This window comes from Passer domesticus, chromosome 5 (genome assembly GCF_036417665.1).
Source record: "Passer domesticus isolate bPasDom1 chromosome 5, bPasDom1.hap1, whole genome shotgun sequence".
In the NCBI taxonomy this organism is placed as follows: domain Eukaryota; kingdom Metazoa; phylum Chordata; class Aves; order Passeriformes; family Passeridae; genus Passer; species Passer domesticus.
This window is the reverse complement of record NC_087478.1, coordinates 49,424,708-49,441,751: the sequence shown is the minus strand read 5'-3', so window position 1 is coordinate 49,441,751 and position 17,044 is coordinate 49,424,708. Positions and strand designations below refer to the sequence as shown.

The 17,044-nt window shown below is 48.3% G+C and overlaps 1 protein-coding gene across 1 annotated transcript; it reads right to left on the bottom strand.

Annotated features, from left to right (window-relative positions):
• Positions 1 to 114: 114 nt before the first annotated feature.
• Positions 115 to 16,473, bottom strand: TMPRSS6 (transmembrane serine protease 6). Its single transcript, XM_064421578.1, has 17 exons — positions 16,194 to 16,473; positions 15,875 to 16,017; positions 15,628 to 15,695; positions 14,229 to 14,413; positions 11,497 to 11,538; positions 10,450 to 10,654; positions 9,986 to 10,122; positions 9,664 to 9,776; positions 9,070 to 9,179; positions 7,816 to 7,961; positions 6,797 to 6,895; positions 4,748 to 4,861; positions 4,346 to 4,462; positions 3,446 to 3,614; positions 2,782 to 3,053; positions 1,963 to 2,099; positions 115 to 1,285 (listed from the first exon to the last, which is right to left on the bottom strand). Exons 1-17 carry the CDS (start codon positions 16,363 to 16,365, stop codon positions 1,127 to 1,129), a joined length of 2,388 nt encoding a protein of 795 aa, XP_064277648.1. The 5' UTR covers positions 16,366 to 16,473; the 3' UTR covers positions 115 to 1,126.
• Between the last annotated feature and the right edge of the window lie 571 nt (positions 16,474 to 17,044).

The following is a 17,044-nucleotide window of genomic DNA, read 5'->3' as shown; positions in this document are numbered from 1 at the left end:
CCCTAAATCATAAGTGAGGACCACCTGTCTAGTAAACTTATTGATCCCAGGGACATCTGATGTGGGAGGGTGGGCAAGGGTGTGGAAACTTTTGCCAGTTGCCAGTGCCAGGACTGGAGTTTGGTCAAAAACATACAAACTCAAGATAATTTTTAGCAGAGTGAGGCAAACTAGAGCCAGAAAAATCCTCAAATTAATTTTATTTATAATTCCAGAGAGTGGCCAATTATGTACACACACACACATACACACACATATATCTTTAGTTAAAAAACCAAACCCTCAGCAGTTGCAGTTTAAACCCTCTGCCCTGAAGCCTTCTTCATCTCCTGCATTACCTGAGATAGGAGATGGAAGAGGTTGAGATGCCCTGATGTTAAAGGTATTTAGAAGGGCTGAGGGAAGGGGATGGGAGTCTGCTCCAGCATTTTTTCTGGGGGAAGTGCAGCAGTGGAGGCTGGGTGCTGCTCCAGCAGGGAGGCAGGACACGTGCTTGGGGGTGCAATGCTGGGCTCATGCCTGGGAGTCAGTGAGACGTGAAGAGTTGGCTGGCTGAGCTGAACAGCACACTGAACAGCACACGCCAGCTAAGAAAAGAAGCAATTAGGGAGATGGAAGAGGAGGAGTGATGGGAGGGGAAGGGGGATGAAGGATAAGCAGCAGGAAGGAAGAGGGAGGCAGATTGATTTCACAGTTACTGGAATCTCTAACTACATCAGTCACATTTTCTTTCAGCAAATGTTCCAGCATAAGACTGTGGCTGAATCACATGGTTCATGGAAAGTTCAGCTCCTCTTATTCTTCTTCTCAGAAACCATCAGCTTGGGCCTATTGCTGTGTGTCATGTCATTGCCCCCAACTCCCCCATCTGGCTCCCTTCTCCCCACTTTTGGATGGATGGCCTAAAAGCCACTTGGGATGCTCCCTGGGAAGCACTAATGGGGAAGACGGTCTGCCTGCTTCTCTCTACAATCCCTGCAGGAGCCTTTTTTTACCCAGTTCAGAAGAGCATCCTGGGTCTGACAACATCCCACACTCTCTTTCTTTGGGAGGCAAGTGAGCAAGATCAGGAATGAGTGCCATGTGAGTGTAGGTGTGATGGGGAGAAGACAGAGATGCACTTTTCTCAGCTCATGGTTTGGTTCATCCAGCCCAGCACTTGAGTGATCCTGGTGTATACTCCATAGTGATTTGCACGTGCACATCCCATTCCCCAGCTGACCAAACCAGCCAGAAACCATCTGCCACTGGGCTCTTTGCAGGCCAGTGGACCTCCAGAATCACCCTAGAAAAAAGAAAAGTAAAATGAAGTGGTGGTGATCCACCAGCTTCTGCTGCTGCCTGATCGTGTTGTCTTTGAGCCCCTCTGTATACAGGTCCCTGTATCCCCTCACCTCATGCCTGGGACATTCCTTGTTCTTTAGGCAGATGTCAAAAACAGTTTCCAGTGCAAACATAGTTATTCCTTCATCATGCAAATTCCTCCCCCTCAGCCAGATCCCCAAAAAGCTGATAGTGCTACTGATTCCTCCAGGTCCATATAGCATTTCCAAATACGTGGCAGACAAGGATAATTGTTGTAATTTAACTGGATTCCATGAGGAATTCCTTGAGATTAATAGTAATGAAGGAACACACAGGTTTCTGTGTATGATAGGTGCTAAAGAGGCTGAGGGTGTAAGAGACTGATGTAGTCACCTGACTTGAAAGTGGGAGGTAGAGTGAGAATGGGCTGAAATGAGAAAAGGGTAATTTAACTGTATTTGGTTCCTGTCTAAGGGAAGGATGCTGGGAAGAAGCGGTCATGAGAGCTGTTCTTGGCCACTTAGGTCAGAGGAAGTGTTGGGAAAGTGACCTTATATGGTCTTTCCTCCCTCATTTCAGGCTATGGATTGCATTTGTGAGACTTGGGACACATCCCACCTCTGGTAGTCAACCCTGATCCCACAACTCCTCTGTCACCTGGCAGGCATCCTTCTTGCCCTGGTAGTACCCAGCACACAGCATCCTGGGAGTAATCATGTAGTGATAAGCCTCGCTGCAGATGTTCTGCTGGATGAGCTGCACATCCACCTTCTGCAGAACATTGCTGATATGCCCTGAAAAGTAAAGCACCAAAATTAGCACAGGTGAGCTAGGGTGGAACTTTCCCTAGCCCATGCCTACCTCACTGCATGCTGAAACCTGCCACTGGAATTTCTGTTCTGCTCTCCACTGGCATCACAGTCTCTGACTTTCAGCAGAGCACTTTTTCTGTGTGGAAGGCATAAAATTCTCCTTCACTCCTTTCCCTACAGGGATATTTTGTGGGCACTTCAGCTTTTGGGACAAGGAGTATTCTGCTTTGGGTTAACCTCTGGGTTGTCAGAGTCTTGGGTTTGTTTCTCACTGAAATGGATGTTAAGCTCTTCTGTCTAGGAGTACAAACCAGGAGTGTCCAGTTCTGTATAGTCTCCTGAGTGTTTCCAATTTGGAAGCAGCTGGAACAAGTCTGTAAGTGGGTAAAGGCACTAAGCTGACCTGAAGGGCTATTCTAGTCTTTGAATGAAGAAACACACACAGTCCCCGTACAGATTACCAGACTGCCATGCCTGCGTCTCCACATGAGGCTTCAGGGCACTCAACAGGTAACTTTGGTCAACCTATTACCCAAAATCAGAAGGAGTGAAGGAGGCACAATGTTTTGGGATGAACAGAAGCCTCTTCTGCCTATGACACATCTGAACCTATGTTTCTGCCTCAGCACTGCTGCAGTAGGCCACCAAGAGACCTTGAACCTACCGCCTTCCTTGAGGGCCCCCCAGCCAGTGATCCAGCAAAGAAGGCCAGGCTCAAAGATGTGAGACGGAGCAGGCAAGCAGATGGGCTGGATTAAGGGCGAGATGATCACAGGATGATCCAGCTGGAGCAGGGCCACATCATAGTCGTGGCTGTCCTCCTCGTAATAAGGGTGGAGAAAGAGATGGATAACCTTGAAGGACACCTCTGTATGGCCGGTGGCATTTTGCAAGTATTTACCCAAGTAAACGGTCCAGATGGAAGGGGAGGCCAGCCTGTAGGATGCAGCAGAGGACCATGGGACTCAAAGGGTACACTTTGCAGGTAATGCTATCCCCATCCTAGCATATGCTGACATCTCCATCGTTGTGACAGTGTGGGGACAACACAGAGCCAAAACAAAGGTGGAACTGTGCAGCATCTTCTACCATTATTTCCCCCTAGAAGCTGCTCTGTGAATCCCAGCATTGCCTCTTTTCCCCTGCACACCACCAGATAATACTGCATATATCCATATCCCTTTCTTCAGTTCCAAGCCATGGCTGACGTGCCAGAGGAGGAGTGCAGCTGCCCCATGACATTTTCATCAGTCAGAAGAGCCTCCCATCATGCATGACATGGAAAGCAATGCAAATCTTTCTATCCAGCACCTCCCTTCTCCATTTACCTCTCATCCTGGAAGCAGTGCGCGGCTGAGACCACCCAGCGGTCAGCAATGAGTGTTCCCCCACAAATGTGGCGGCCCCGAACTTGCAGGCTGGCCTGCCATGGCCATTCCCCTTCCACAGAATTCGTGCCACCCACAATCCTGTTGAGAGGGGCTTGCATCCCACAGTCTGAGGAGGAGACATAGCAGGTACTTCAGGGAAGGAAGGGAACATAAAATACTGTTCCTGCCCTTCCTTTCCTATTTAGTTGACTGAAGAGTCTGACCTCTAATTGCTTGTCTTACCCGGCCAGCACATGGTTTATGTACCGCCCAGGACAGGTCCAGTGAGCACTCCCTCCCAGCATTCCCCACCTCCAGCTGCAGCCTGGGGATGCCTTTGGGGCAGCATGCTGACTGTGCTAACTGCTGTGCTGTCAGGAAACCCTCCTGGTCATTCCCCTTCACTGCCTACTGAGGCTCCAGAAAAAAAACAAGTAGGGAAATCAAAACATTAACTCTCTCCCTGCCAGTGGCCATGCAGACATGGGTGATTTTCCTGGCTGGAGCCTTGTACAATGGCATATAAGCCAGCACAGTGGTCAAACAGGCAGACTGTGTGTTGACCCTGGCCTGTGAGACATGTCTGTCTGCCCTGATGCCTCTGCCTGAAGGAGGCAGGGAGTAGCTGTCCAAAGAGCAAGAGCTTGCTCAACTCAGCACAGAGTTGGCTCATTGCTGCTGTCCCTGCCACTGCAGGGTGGAGCAGGGGCACTGGTACTGTGGGACTGAGGTGGGGAGAAGGTGGTGGAACAAGGGTGTGTGGGTGCCTCTTCTGGGTGGTGGGAGAAAATGGGGCAACTTGCAGCTACGTGTCATCCTGAACCCGCCTGGCTGAAGTGTGGCTGATCATTTCCTCACCACAGTGATTCTCATCAGACAGGTCCTTGCAGTCTGCAGTGGTGTCACACAGGGGGTTGGGTTTCTTCACACAGGTCCCATCTTCACAGCGGTAGGTGAAAGGACCACAGGGAACCCCTGAAAAAAGGAAGGGAAGCCAAGACTGAGAGAGGTCAGCTGGTTGTAGATGCTGCCTGAAGTCCTTTAAATGAGGAGAAAGGGCAGTAGAAACCTTGGGGGAACTCCATAAATGATGACAGGGAATTTCCTGAACAAACAAACAGCTCACAAACATTGTGAGGAGGCTGGGCAAACTAAGTCCCAGATGGTGCCCTTATGTCACACGCGGGAAGTGCTCTACAGACAGGCTTGTTTTGAACACAGGGGTGGGCATTTGTCATCCCAGCACTGTCCCCTCCCTACCTCCACTGCAGTGCTCCTCATCACTCCCGTTGACACAGTCCAGCTGCTGGTTGCAGACCTTGCTGAACTCGATGCAAGTGCTGTCCTCATGGCACTGGAACTTTGCAGGGCACACTGCACAGGAGGGAAGCACATGGGAATCAGGCAGACAAGGTGTGAGGTCAGGATCATAAGTCCTGGAGTCTCTGCAGCCTCTTCCCCCACCTCATAAGCTGTGCTTAAGACTAGACCTGGTATAGTGCAGCTGTGTATCTTTTCCTGATCTGCATTGTAGGTATGCCTGCACTCTGTCTTACACTTCGCTGTTGCTGACTTAACTTTTCTTGTCTTGGCCTCAGACCCAACTCAGCACTATGCACTCGTCGTGAGGTCCATGGACTCTTCAGTTACCACCACCAGTCCTGGTCTGCTTGCCTTGTTAGGGTTTTGTAGGACTGCATCCTGTCTGGTGAGGTCACTGTTCCTCCTGCCTTGCTGCCAACCCCAGCTCATGGGTCACTGTTGCATACAGACCACCACTTCCCCTTGCAGCTGAGTCCTGAACAACAAAGGATTCCACAATGTCCATGAGTTCTGGTGGACACTGGAGATGGAGATGGGTCTAAGTTGCCTGCCCACCGAGGTTTGACTTCTCAGATTTCCACAGCAGGAACTTGTTCTGTTTGTGGGTACCATTTTCTTACTGCAATGACTACATTTTTTCATTAATGGCATGAAGCTTCTAGATGACTAAAGGCACATGAAGGTCTGAGGCAACTTGAACTTTGATTTTAAAGACAGGGATTGTTCCATACCAACATAAAGTGAATAATCAGACATGCACTAGAGGCAAGAGTATAAGAAAGGAAAGAAATAATGTTTCTACTTTCTTTTTCAAATATAATGTTGGAAAACACTGAGGAAGTAAAGGGTTTCTGTCAGGCTTGGTCTGTGCCAATCTGTGGAACTGAATGACGTGATATCCCTGGGGCCAAGAAGAAACTGGGATTCAAGAAAATATTAGATGTTCATAAGGATGCAAATGTATCCATGTCTACAGGAGGGAAGCTTGCAAACCCTGATGTCAGACAGCTGGATGATGGGACAGAGCACATTCTCAGCAACACTGCAGACAATACAAAACCCAACTTCAGCAATCTTATGTGAGCTCTCACATTTCTAGCACTGAATTAAGGCTTCCTTAGAAAGATTTCTCCTTCCTTTCACTTTAGACTTTTCCTACACCTCCTCTGAATCTTTCAAAATGGCCACTCTCTCCAGTGGTTCAGGGCTCTTTATCTGTGAAAAAAACATCTGTATAAAACAACTAATGAAAAATTAGTGGTGGCAGCAATATGATGAGCCCCCATCACACTAGAGGTGAGAGAATAGATGAATTAGGTGTCTAATGCCATGTCTAAGCCTGAATTTCTGTACCTATGAGAATGGGGCTCTGCAGGAGTTCTGAGATGCTAAGAGTGGAGCCTGAATCAGCACTTATTGCTTTTGGCATGAAGAACTGATTGAGGCTGATCAAGGACTTTGATGCTCCCAAACTGGGGCAAAATATATGAGTGAGGATCTGTACAGATGAAGTGTCACAAATGGCCTGGGGGAAAAGAGGAGAAAGAAGGGCGGCAGATGGAGTTGGGGAAGTGAGAGCAGGGAGGGGGATGCTGAGGGGTGTGACAGCAGAGGGGGCTGTAGGGCAGGGCTGAGGTTGGTTTCAGATCCTGGGTGGGAAGAAAGCAGGACAAGGTGGGGGACAGCTTAGGTAGGGGGCTTCTTTCAGGCTGCCTGGAACTCTTGGTGCTCCTGCTACTAGGGGACTCTCCCGGGAAGGCTGTACTGTGACAGCAGCCAGAAGCATTACTGCTCCTTTCAGAGCAAGCTAAAGCCATAGAGCAGTGGGATGAGACTTCCAAGGGCACCGAGGTTTAAGTTCCTGAAGTTGAGGTACAAGGCTGTGCCTTGGTCACCCACGTCCTCACCATCTCTCACTGCCTTTTGAGGAGCAAGGGGCTGTGTCTTGCTGACACCAGGGACCAGCAGGGAGAAGAAATCACTCACCACAGTTTCTCTCATCCAGCCCATTGGGGCAATCTTTGATCCCGTCACAGGCTGGAACACACAAACCGTTCACCAAACACAGAAACTCCCCAGGACAGGCTGTGAAACCGAAAGAGAGTAATTATTCCCCAGTGACTGGAAACCTCCTGGCAGCAGAGCACCATGGCTTGAAATGGTGGAACTGCACACCCCCCACACCACACGAGTGCTGCTGCAGTGTACTGCACTCCCCAAAATCTGCCATGTCATCTGCTCTTAACAGGGACATACGGAGCCAGGATATGCACCAGGGGAAAGAGGGCTTTCACTGTTTTGCATGGTGCCAATGGGCAATATCCAGGACAACCACCTGTCTGGCACGCCATACGTCAGGATCACGGCTGTTTCGTGTCTCCTGAATGCCATGGGAAAGCTGAAACAGGCTCTTTGGTGTTGCTATCAAAATTTATGTGGGACCTTGAAGGGGTTGTTGTTAGACACGTTGACAGGTGCACGCATTCAGAGACTGGTGTGCATTACTGGCACCCTTTAGGAGGGAGATGATGAAACCTTGGAAAGACAGACTGTGGGTGGCATTTGCATATGTGTGTATTTGTGTGTGGTTTTATTTATCTCTTGTTTGCACGGATTCCAAGGTGAGCAGGAAACAGCTCTCTCTAAGAGATCTTGTAATCAAAACAAATGCTGCTTCAAGCAGAAGTGCTTTCTCATTGAATTCCCAAGGCCAGTCTGCAATGTTGACATGAGGGTAAGATTTTAGGCAATTTTGTGACCTTGGGTTTTGTTGCATGGATGCTCTGGCCACAAGAGGCAGGGCCACATGGGCAGAAACAGCTTTGCACATAATTGCCTCTTCTTCTGGGGGGATCACTGGTGCATCACTGATTTGTGAGCATCTTCCTGAAGGGTGGATGGCACCTAGGGCTCCCAGGCTGTGCCTTGTGTTTCTTCAGGCACAAGCCAAGTGCAGAGGGGCTGCTGGTCCCCCCACAAAGGAGCAGGGAAGAACCTGAGCTTACGGTCAGATTGCTTGTACAGGCTGTAAGCTGCCTGCACGCCAGGGCCAGTTAAGGAGATCTGCGAGGTGAAGGTGATGGTGATGTCAGCAGAGGATGTGACTGGGATCCGCTCAGCGTAGGCTTGCAGGGTCCGCAGGCCACACAACCTGGGGGGCAAACACAGGCCAGGTGGATTGGACAGGGAGGCAGGAGAAAAAGCAGGGCAAGGGGGCTCCGTGGGGCTGGGGTGGGAAGGGGATCACACAGACGGGGTGCTGTGGGCAAACCAGGAATACAAAATGCCTGTATGCATGAGATACAGAGTCCAGAGGGACCCTCCTATCTTTGGACATTTCCTGCTTTCTGGAAAGCACTGAGATCAGGCCATGCAAAGCAGTTCAGTTCTTGTAGTGTAAGGAGATTGTCCTTCATCATCTTCCTGAAGAAGCCATGTTGTAGAAACTGTGGCACTGACAGTTTAAGAGAGGAAGGCAGGGAGAGAAAAAGTGGAAATCCTAAGCCACAGATCTCCCTCATCTGTGGCTTTCTTCCACACAATGGACATGACAGGGTAACATAACTTTTGGATCAGATCCTTCCTAGGAAGACAAGTTACCCCTACAGGAACCATGGAGAAGGCCCTAATGAGGTGGGTCAGGGGAGGTTTTGGAGGCAATTTTGTAGTAAGTGGGAGGAAAAAAAAAAGCTATAGGTCCATGTGTCTCAGAGCCTGCTTTGAGAAGATGGGAGCACAACAGGTCTCCATCCTTTTCACCTGGGCAGTGGTGAGCAGTAGCCCCAGCTACATATGGATGCTATTTGTGGGAAGTCCTGCAGGGGAAATGGCTGCAGTCAAAGCAGGAGGATATGGAGCTAAGGGGAAGATCTGTACGGAGGTGGCTGCAAGGCAATGGCACACACAGATAATATTGCAGAGGTGGTGACAGGCAGATTTGCAAACACAGGAGACGTGGGAGGACACCAAGGTTACACACACAGGAGAAAACTAAGAAGCCTGATGCAAACAGCAAGACAGAGAAAGCAGGTTGGTAGCTTGAAGCAAATCTGTGAGAAATATGTTCACTGGGTAAAGAGTGAACAAGATGAGCAGAAAAGCAGGAGGCAGCAGCACAAAGAGTGGTCACTGAAGAGCTCAGTGTATGGCTCTTCTTCCTCACATATGGTGGCTGAAGTGAGTGGGAAACCTGCAGAGGTTTAATCCCAGTTTTATCCCAGGTGGGAAGTGAGAGACACAACCAGCACCCCACCACACACCTTCTGTTCTGAATGATCCACTGGCCTTGGGTACAGGGCAGGTCGTGCTTCTGCCTGCTGAGTTCGTAGGCATCAAACCAGAGGGTGACCCCATAGTCGAGGGACGGGACCTGCAGACAAGGGGGTGCAGAGCAGAGGGCAGAGGGCAGATGGCTCCTAGGAGTGTTGCAGCACTGACTCCCCAAGTCAGAAACAAGCAGAGGAAATGTGAAGGCCAGATGTGTCTGACCACACTGCAGGTCAGAATGAAGCATCCTCTAAACTGGAGCCATGCCATAGCCCAGGGTGGCTCTGCTGCTGGTGTCAAAGCTTGTCAATTCTTATAAATTCCTACCAATCTGGCTCTGTTTTGAAGAACCCCCTGGAGATCAGATTTCAGATTCCACCTCAGCTATGGCATCTCTATGCTGGTATACAATATTACACTTCTTCCCCTTCAGAAACACGCCTTATGTGGAGGCTGGACAGGCTGTAACCCTCTTCTTGCTCCTCATGATGATCTGACTAAGTGCCCTGGCTGTACCCCCACAATGTGCAGAGTGCTGCCTGGGTTTTGGGGACAGGGTGGATGCTCTTGTGGGAGCTGGCTCTTACCGTCATGTGCCAGGTGCACTGTGTGTTGGGCGAGTAGTAGCTGGGGTAGTGTGGGGTGCTGATCTTCCCCTGCAGCTCCAGGCTCTCCCGCAGAGTAATGTTCACTTCACAAGCTGTAAATATAGATATTCAAAGCCCTGCTTTCTGTCAGTTCAGCCTCAGCCAGGGGAGGCCATGTAATCTGCCTTTTACTGACTGCCCCTGCAAACCAGAATGAATTCTGTCCCTAACAGGGATGCAGGACCTCTAGGAACTGTGATACTGTAGTAGAAAAGAAATCTTCTCCCTGCAACTATAGCCACTGTCCTCCAGCCTTCCTCACCTTTGAGGGGCACCGCCTGTGCTGAGAGGATGAAGGGGTCATAGTAGCTGTACATGGCTTTCTTCCACACAATGGACATGACAGGGCCAGATGAAAGGACTTCCACGATGGGCTCCTGCCGGCTGCAGCCATAGATCCTCAGGGGAAAGAGATTAAAGGATGGGAGTGAAGCAATAAACAAATGAAAGAGAAGAATGAGAAAGGGAGGCAATGGATATCTGTGTGATCCACACACAGCAGCTGTAAGGCACTATCTGAACCAAACAAAGGGCCAACAGCAACAGCTCTTGCAGCATGGTTTTAAGACATATCCCACATCAGTGACCACAGCTGACCAGCAACAGAGAGGTTGTACATCAAGGAGAACCTCCTCCGATGTTGTCTGACACCTTCCCCTGCTGTGGTGTGTCGTGCTATCCTGCCTGCCTTCCCCACCGTGTTCTCCCTGCTCAAGAGCTACCTACGAGGTGATGAGGTGTTTCTCCAGGGGCCCAGCTGCATCGTACATTGCCAGGCGGTCCCTGCAGTCAGGCAGAGTCCACTCCAGGCGTAGCTTGATCATGTAGCCCTTGAGGCCATGGAGGTGCCAAAGACAACTGGAGGCCAGGTAGTCAGGGCCCTCCAGCCTTAGCACATCATCCTCCTGGACATAGCTGTACCTGTAGCAACCTGAAATAGAGGTGGTTGTAAGAGAAATTAACATACGGGATTGTCACTTGGTATATCAGTGTAAGCCCTTTTTTAGGGTAAGGCTGACTCATCCCAGTGATCTCAGTTTACTTTTACGCATGTTGTGGTGGCACTGATCCTTTTGTACCACTGCCCCAGTTTCTCTAAGAACTGTCCCCTCTTCCTTTGTTAACCTAACTCTACCTCAGGCTTTAAATATCAGCACAGCACAGTTATCTTCCACTGGCTTTATTTACTTTTTCACCTCTTTCTCCTCAGCCCCATATTCTTTCTGGCTTTAGATCTCCCTCATCTGAATTCCAGGTTTCAGAAGACTTTCGCACCAGGATTTTTGAGTAAATATCAGCTTAAAGGTGAGCTTCTAATAGCATATCTAATGCAAGCTGCCAGACAGAGAACTTACAACACTGCCTGAAATTACTAAAAGCATCTTCAAACATTGCCAAGACAACAGACTCCTAAAGGAGGCACATCCAGTGCAGATCCACGCAGGAAACCCCCACCCCAGTCAGCAGCATTGCATGGGGCCTGGAATCAGCACTGTGGTACCAGCATACCCAGTTGTTTCACAGCTCTCATTAGGACCAGGACAAGTCTGAGGTGGCTGCACTGCCCCTGGCAGCTGGCATCTCTGCCACAGCCATCCAGTACATAGCAGTCATGTAGTTTGGATCTGGCCAAGCAGCAGCACTGGTGCTCCCTTGTTCCTACTCTCCCCTTGCCAGGATTTACAACTCCAGGAAGCCAACAAGCTTTCTGTTCCCGGTGAAAATCCCTCCCATAAAGTCATGAACTCAAAAGGAAAGGAGAAAGTAGCCTACCCAGAGTGGATTGCAGCACTATTATGTCTTTCACACTGGATTCTGTTAGAAAGAAAATATATAAAGGAAGATAAACAAAAATATAAACTGGGTAAAAAAAAGATAATCTGACCACCTAGCATGGCAGGTGAGGACTCCCTTCTTTCTGCAACTAGCTCACTTACATCTTCACCATGTGGCATGCTCCAGGTGCCTCTCTGCCTGCTCTCAGGGACCTATTTCAGTCATGCCTTCCCCTGCCCATCTCTCTGGCAAATTCTTCTGCCCCCGACTCAAATCCAACAGCCCTAATTCTTGCTTTCCAGCCCAGCAGGGACTTCTCTGCCTTTTTCCTTGCCTATTTTAGTGTGCTGTTCCAGCACCTCTTCCCCTTCCCAGGAGGCCTGGGCATTGCTTCAGGCAGTCATTCCCCTCCTCTGCCAGCCACATGACAGGGCACAACCCCACTTCCCAGAGCCTTCACCCTCTGCTGTCCCACTTTAAAGAATGCCCGATCAAAAATATGGGAGTCACTGAGGGTGGAGAAGGCGTTCTTTTTTGATGACCACTGTGCAACGAGCTACTCAACATCCTTGTAGAGTCCACCTTTGGAGAAGGGAGTTGCAGGGAAAGTGACCATCAGGGGCTACAAATCTCTGCAAAACAGCCACAGGGTGAATAACACTTTAAGAGAGCTGGGCTTTTCTCCAGCCTTCCAGCTGAACTGGAATCAGTCAGAGATCAGGTGCTACTGGGAAAAATTGCCAAAATAAAAGGCACTGTGAGGTCAGCTGGGTGTGAGGATTGCTGTTGGGGGTTTGCCTAGGTCAGAGCTTTGGTCATTTGTAGCTTCCAAGCAAATCCATGGGGAGAGATGAGTGGTTTTGTCATAGCAAAAACAGTTGTTGTGGAAAATAGGATCCTGCAGGCATAAGGCAGGCTCCTAGGCAAGCTCATGTGCAGTAGGGAATAGTCTGTGCAGAGCTGGTACTAAGTACTCCTTTATCTGAAGGTAATAAAACTGAGTTCCTGTAGAGAACAGCAAATCCTGAACGATTTTTGGGGAAGGGGGAAGGCAATGAGTGTGGCTGTCAGTAAAAACAAAGCACTGGAGATGTTGGAGAGGTTCCTGTAGTAGTCAATGGGTTGCAGCTCTGTCTCAAGGCAGAGTTTAGAGCTGAGCAGGCTGGCAAGAGTCTGCCAGAGAGCAGTGAAGTTCTAATGACTGCTATTAGCTGGCTTTCTTCACTCTGTACAGGGCAAACCAGGTGAAGTCACTGGCTGGAGGTCACCCTGGCCAACAGTGTAAGAAATTTCTGGCTTTTGTCTCAGTTATCAGACTGTACTTCTGATTGGAGAGGGAAAGGACTAGGGAAAGCAGGAGGAGCTGGATAAACTACAACTGGTGTGTTAAGTCCAAAATAGAAAGTGTGGTCTGCTGAAATGAATAAAACAGTGAAACAGAGGCAAAGCAAATAAGAGGGAACTGGGAACAGCTAAAATTATGGCACTATCATTTTTGTTTGTTTATGAGTTGCATTATGAAGTGAGCAAATAAAAGGAAAATGCTAGATGAGCTGACTTGGAAGGATTTAGCATATTTCCTTGTGATATCTTTGTAAAGAAAGTTCATTTAAATTGGCTGAGCATAGGATCTGGTGTGCTGAAAACAAATCATAAGTAGAAGTAAGGAGCTAATGGTAACTGTGGGAGGAGATGTCTTGATGAGATGCTAATGCATCTTCTGACTAAGACCTTAAAATGATGGTCTGGATGAGGGAGTGAAAATCATTTAGAGGAAATCGAATTTTCTTTACAGGCCCTGAAAAATGACCCACAAAACAATTGGGATGTGGGGGTAAAAGTTAAAGTATAGGTAGGATATAGTAAAAGAAGCTTCATCTTAGAATAATGTAAGATTGCATGCTTGGGGAAAAGAAAAAAAAAAACAAAACAACAAGCAACTTGGAGATTTAACATCTCATGGGAAGAAGAAACCTGGAAATAGGAGTCCCAAGAGAAGGAGAAGAAACACATTGTATTTTAAAACCTGTGAGATTTGGTACTCTGTAAGAGGCATCAGACCAGGCTGACAAGTTTAAGCCCCATTACAACGATCAAATATACATTCCATTGGACTTGTATGCATTGACTACATAGACATCCCTAGTCCCTTACCTAACAACTCCTCTGGAGCAGTTTTGCATGGGTGGCTTTTTAAACAGGCTGTGACCTTCACTGTGAGCAACAATAAATAATCCTTAAAATCATATGTCAGGAACTGAAGTGACAATGATGCTTTGTCTCAGAGGAAGACTTAGTGGTGACTCAGATATGTTGCTTTTGTTCTCTCTATCAAACAGTCTGGGATAATCTCCCAAAGGAAAGTAGCAAACCTAAGTGCTTGGTATTTTCAAGCTGGGCTGATCAAAGTCATGACTTGTCTAAGACCTTGCTCTACAGAAGCCAAAGCTGATGGGTGAAAATAGAATCACCTATCTGATCATGGTCGGGTGTATCTCCAATAATTTTAATTTATCAAAGGAAGGATTTTTTTTTTTTTTTAATCAAACTTCAGTTCTTCTCTACCAGGAAAAAATGCATAAAATTGTATATCCTGATCCTTCCTATTTCTCTCATCCTCTGCAGGTTTCCTCTGTCTCCTTCAATAGACTCCTGGCCTTTTCTCCTAACCTTCTACATCGTGGAGTATTTCTGACTGCTCAGGCCACAGCTCAGCAGCTGGTACTTACCCAGGAGAACCAGGGAGTCTGGGTTGACCCTGTACTCCGTCTGGTAGGACAGGCTGCCTGAGCTGTTGAAGCTGGTGGAGAGCTCTTGGTGGAGCACTGTGTTTACCCTCTCAGCAGTTGCCTCCTTCTGCTGACTCTCAGGGATTTGGAGGGCGAACCAGAAGAAGAAGGTCAGAGCTCCCTCCCTAACAGAGAAATTGCATGTAAAATATTCTTGCTCGTCATCTCCAGAATTACTGGAGAAACAAACCCTGGAGAATTACCCTCCCCACTATTTTTCCATAAATCAGACATATCTGTGTAAATTTTCCAACTCTGCTGCTGTGACCCAGAGGAACCTCTCTGAGTGGGGCAGGAAAGCTGCAATATTCATGGTGTGAGTCAGTGCTTTGTGGGAAGAAGCAGTTCCATGCCATCTGGCTTTAGTGATGACCATATGAGCTCAAATTATTACAATAATTAATCAAGACTAGTCTAATGAGTAGTCTCATTTCACGTAGAAATGACCTTTGGGTACTACTGACCAGGGGTTGAAAAGAGAAGCTCAAGACTTCACTGTCTCATCTCCCAGTGGTGACAAGTGGATGATTTATGACCAGGTACCTTACCACAACCCATTAATGCTGGACAGACTAAAGCTGCAGGAGATTGTGCCTGAGAAAGTTCTGTTCAACCAGCTGGCAGAGAAAATTGGCTGGGGGAGGGCAAGGAGGTGTTGAAACACATCTTTGTTCAGAAAAGGCTAGAGGAAGGTGTGTAAGTGAAACTTTTCTTTCCCCAGTTGAAAATGGAACTACATCAAAGTTGGAATATTCCTTAGGTAAAAGACAAATTTAGGGGTGTGATTTTCCATAGGAAAAAAATCAGAAGTAAATGATCATCAGTCTGGAAATAATTTCTGCTATCCTGTTCTACCTGCAAAGCTGTAGTCTCACATCTGTCCCATTCTACTGTTATCCTGTTCCCAGGTGGTCCAGGATTCTTGGTGGGAATAACTTTTCCGTGCTGCATTCTGACCTCTCCCTTCTGGTGCCTAGAGTCAGGCCATAAAATAGCTTTCTTGAATCAGAAAAATTCATTTCCAGCTGCTTGGTTTCTACTGACAATGCCAAGACAAATTTTTTTTTTTTTAATCTCTTCCCAATTATTTTTTTTTTTTTTACTCTCTTGAACTTTTGTCTCTCTGAAAAAATTTCTCAGTTTTGGCTTTTCATCATGACCTGGGATGAAGAAAAGCATCAAAATATGCCCAGCTCTATTATCCAGGAACTGTTCTGAACTTGGAGGTCATGGCAGGGACTGCAGAAGTTTGTCATGGGCAGACTTCAGTGAAACCAGAGTACAATTTGCTGGAAGCTTTCACACAGGAACAGGCAAATATGCTGCAGGTGCTACTCACCCAAAGGCATACACCGTGCTGGAGTTGTAGTACCGACCCAGCTCTGTGGCACGAATCAGTTCCATCAGCTGCAACGAGAACGTTGTCTGACAACTACAGGGCAGTGTTACAGTGGCTGATCCCATCTTTCATCCCTCTTGCTGTACAGGCCCACCAAGCCCGCCCTTGGATGGGAGTGCCTGAGCCCTTCCTCATTCTACTCACTGAGCAGCCTCAGGGCTGGCTCTGTCCCTGGGACTGCCCTCACCATGTTCTGGAGCTTAGCTGACTCCACCCAGAAGGCTCTGGACTCCACGTGCCCGAGGTCTGGGGAGTACCGGCGGTTGAGGACCTGGAGGCTGCCGCAGTAAAACTGCAGGATGGATGGCTCCAGATGCCATGGTCTGTAGTCTGCCGAGAGAGGACACTACTGGGTTACCTCAGTGATAGGTAGGAAAGAGGGGGTTACCCCCGTGCATGATTGTCTAAAGGCCACCCAGAGTCACTAATGTGCTCTGGGCTGGGCATTGCTTTGACTACCCACCCCCCTCCACCTTCTGCTGGGGCGAACAAAAGTGAATTTTTACCTAGGAAATACCAGGTTGCTGCAGCAGCTCCAGCCAGCACAAGAAAGGCTATCCCAAGGGGCACATAGCGGAGGCAGCGATGTGAGCTAGTTTCTGATTTGTCATTTGAGAGGGAGCTGGAGTCTTCCTCCTGTTCCTCGGCCTCCATCAGATGCGTCTGGTGACACAGCATGCCAGGGTCAGGCTGGTTTTTCTGTTTCCCCTTACACCCTCTCTGAAGGTGTTATGCCAAATCTGTCCTCCTCTCCCAAGATCTATGGCCTCAAGAGATCACTGTGCAAATCACCAAAGATTTTGCTCAGAGCAAATGTGAGTAGAACTACTAAATCAGTGGGAGACAGGCTTCCAGGACACTGTCTCGTCTCCATCTCTTGATAATCCATTGGTATTCAAAGGCATTCCCTGGGTTTTGCTTCTGTCAAAAGTGCAAATTAGTACCATAATGAATTTCTCTGAATACAAAAGTGTTGTCCTCCCAGGCTGGGAGTTGTTTTAAAACTGGTATTTTTTTGATCCAGAAATCAATGTGGAAGAAAATCAGTGACCTGAAATGTGAGCAAAAGCTGCACAAAACAGCCACTGCCTGGGAACCTGAAGTTACACTTTGCCTGCTGTGCCATTTTTATCTTGATCCCTAAAAGTAAGCAAACGTTGCCATTCCCACCAGGCCGTGTGTTCCCAGGCAAAGCCAATGCTGGCACTGGCTCAATAGCTGAGGTAATGAGGATAGAGCACCTGAATATTGTTCAGCCCTTCACCACCACCTGCTTGTGCCAGGGGACACCTTCTGTCTTCCTTTGCCCCTCATCTCCCCCAGGCTGCTTCTTTTGCTTCCTCCTGACTGCTTCTCT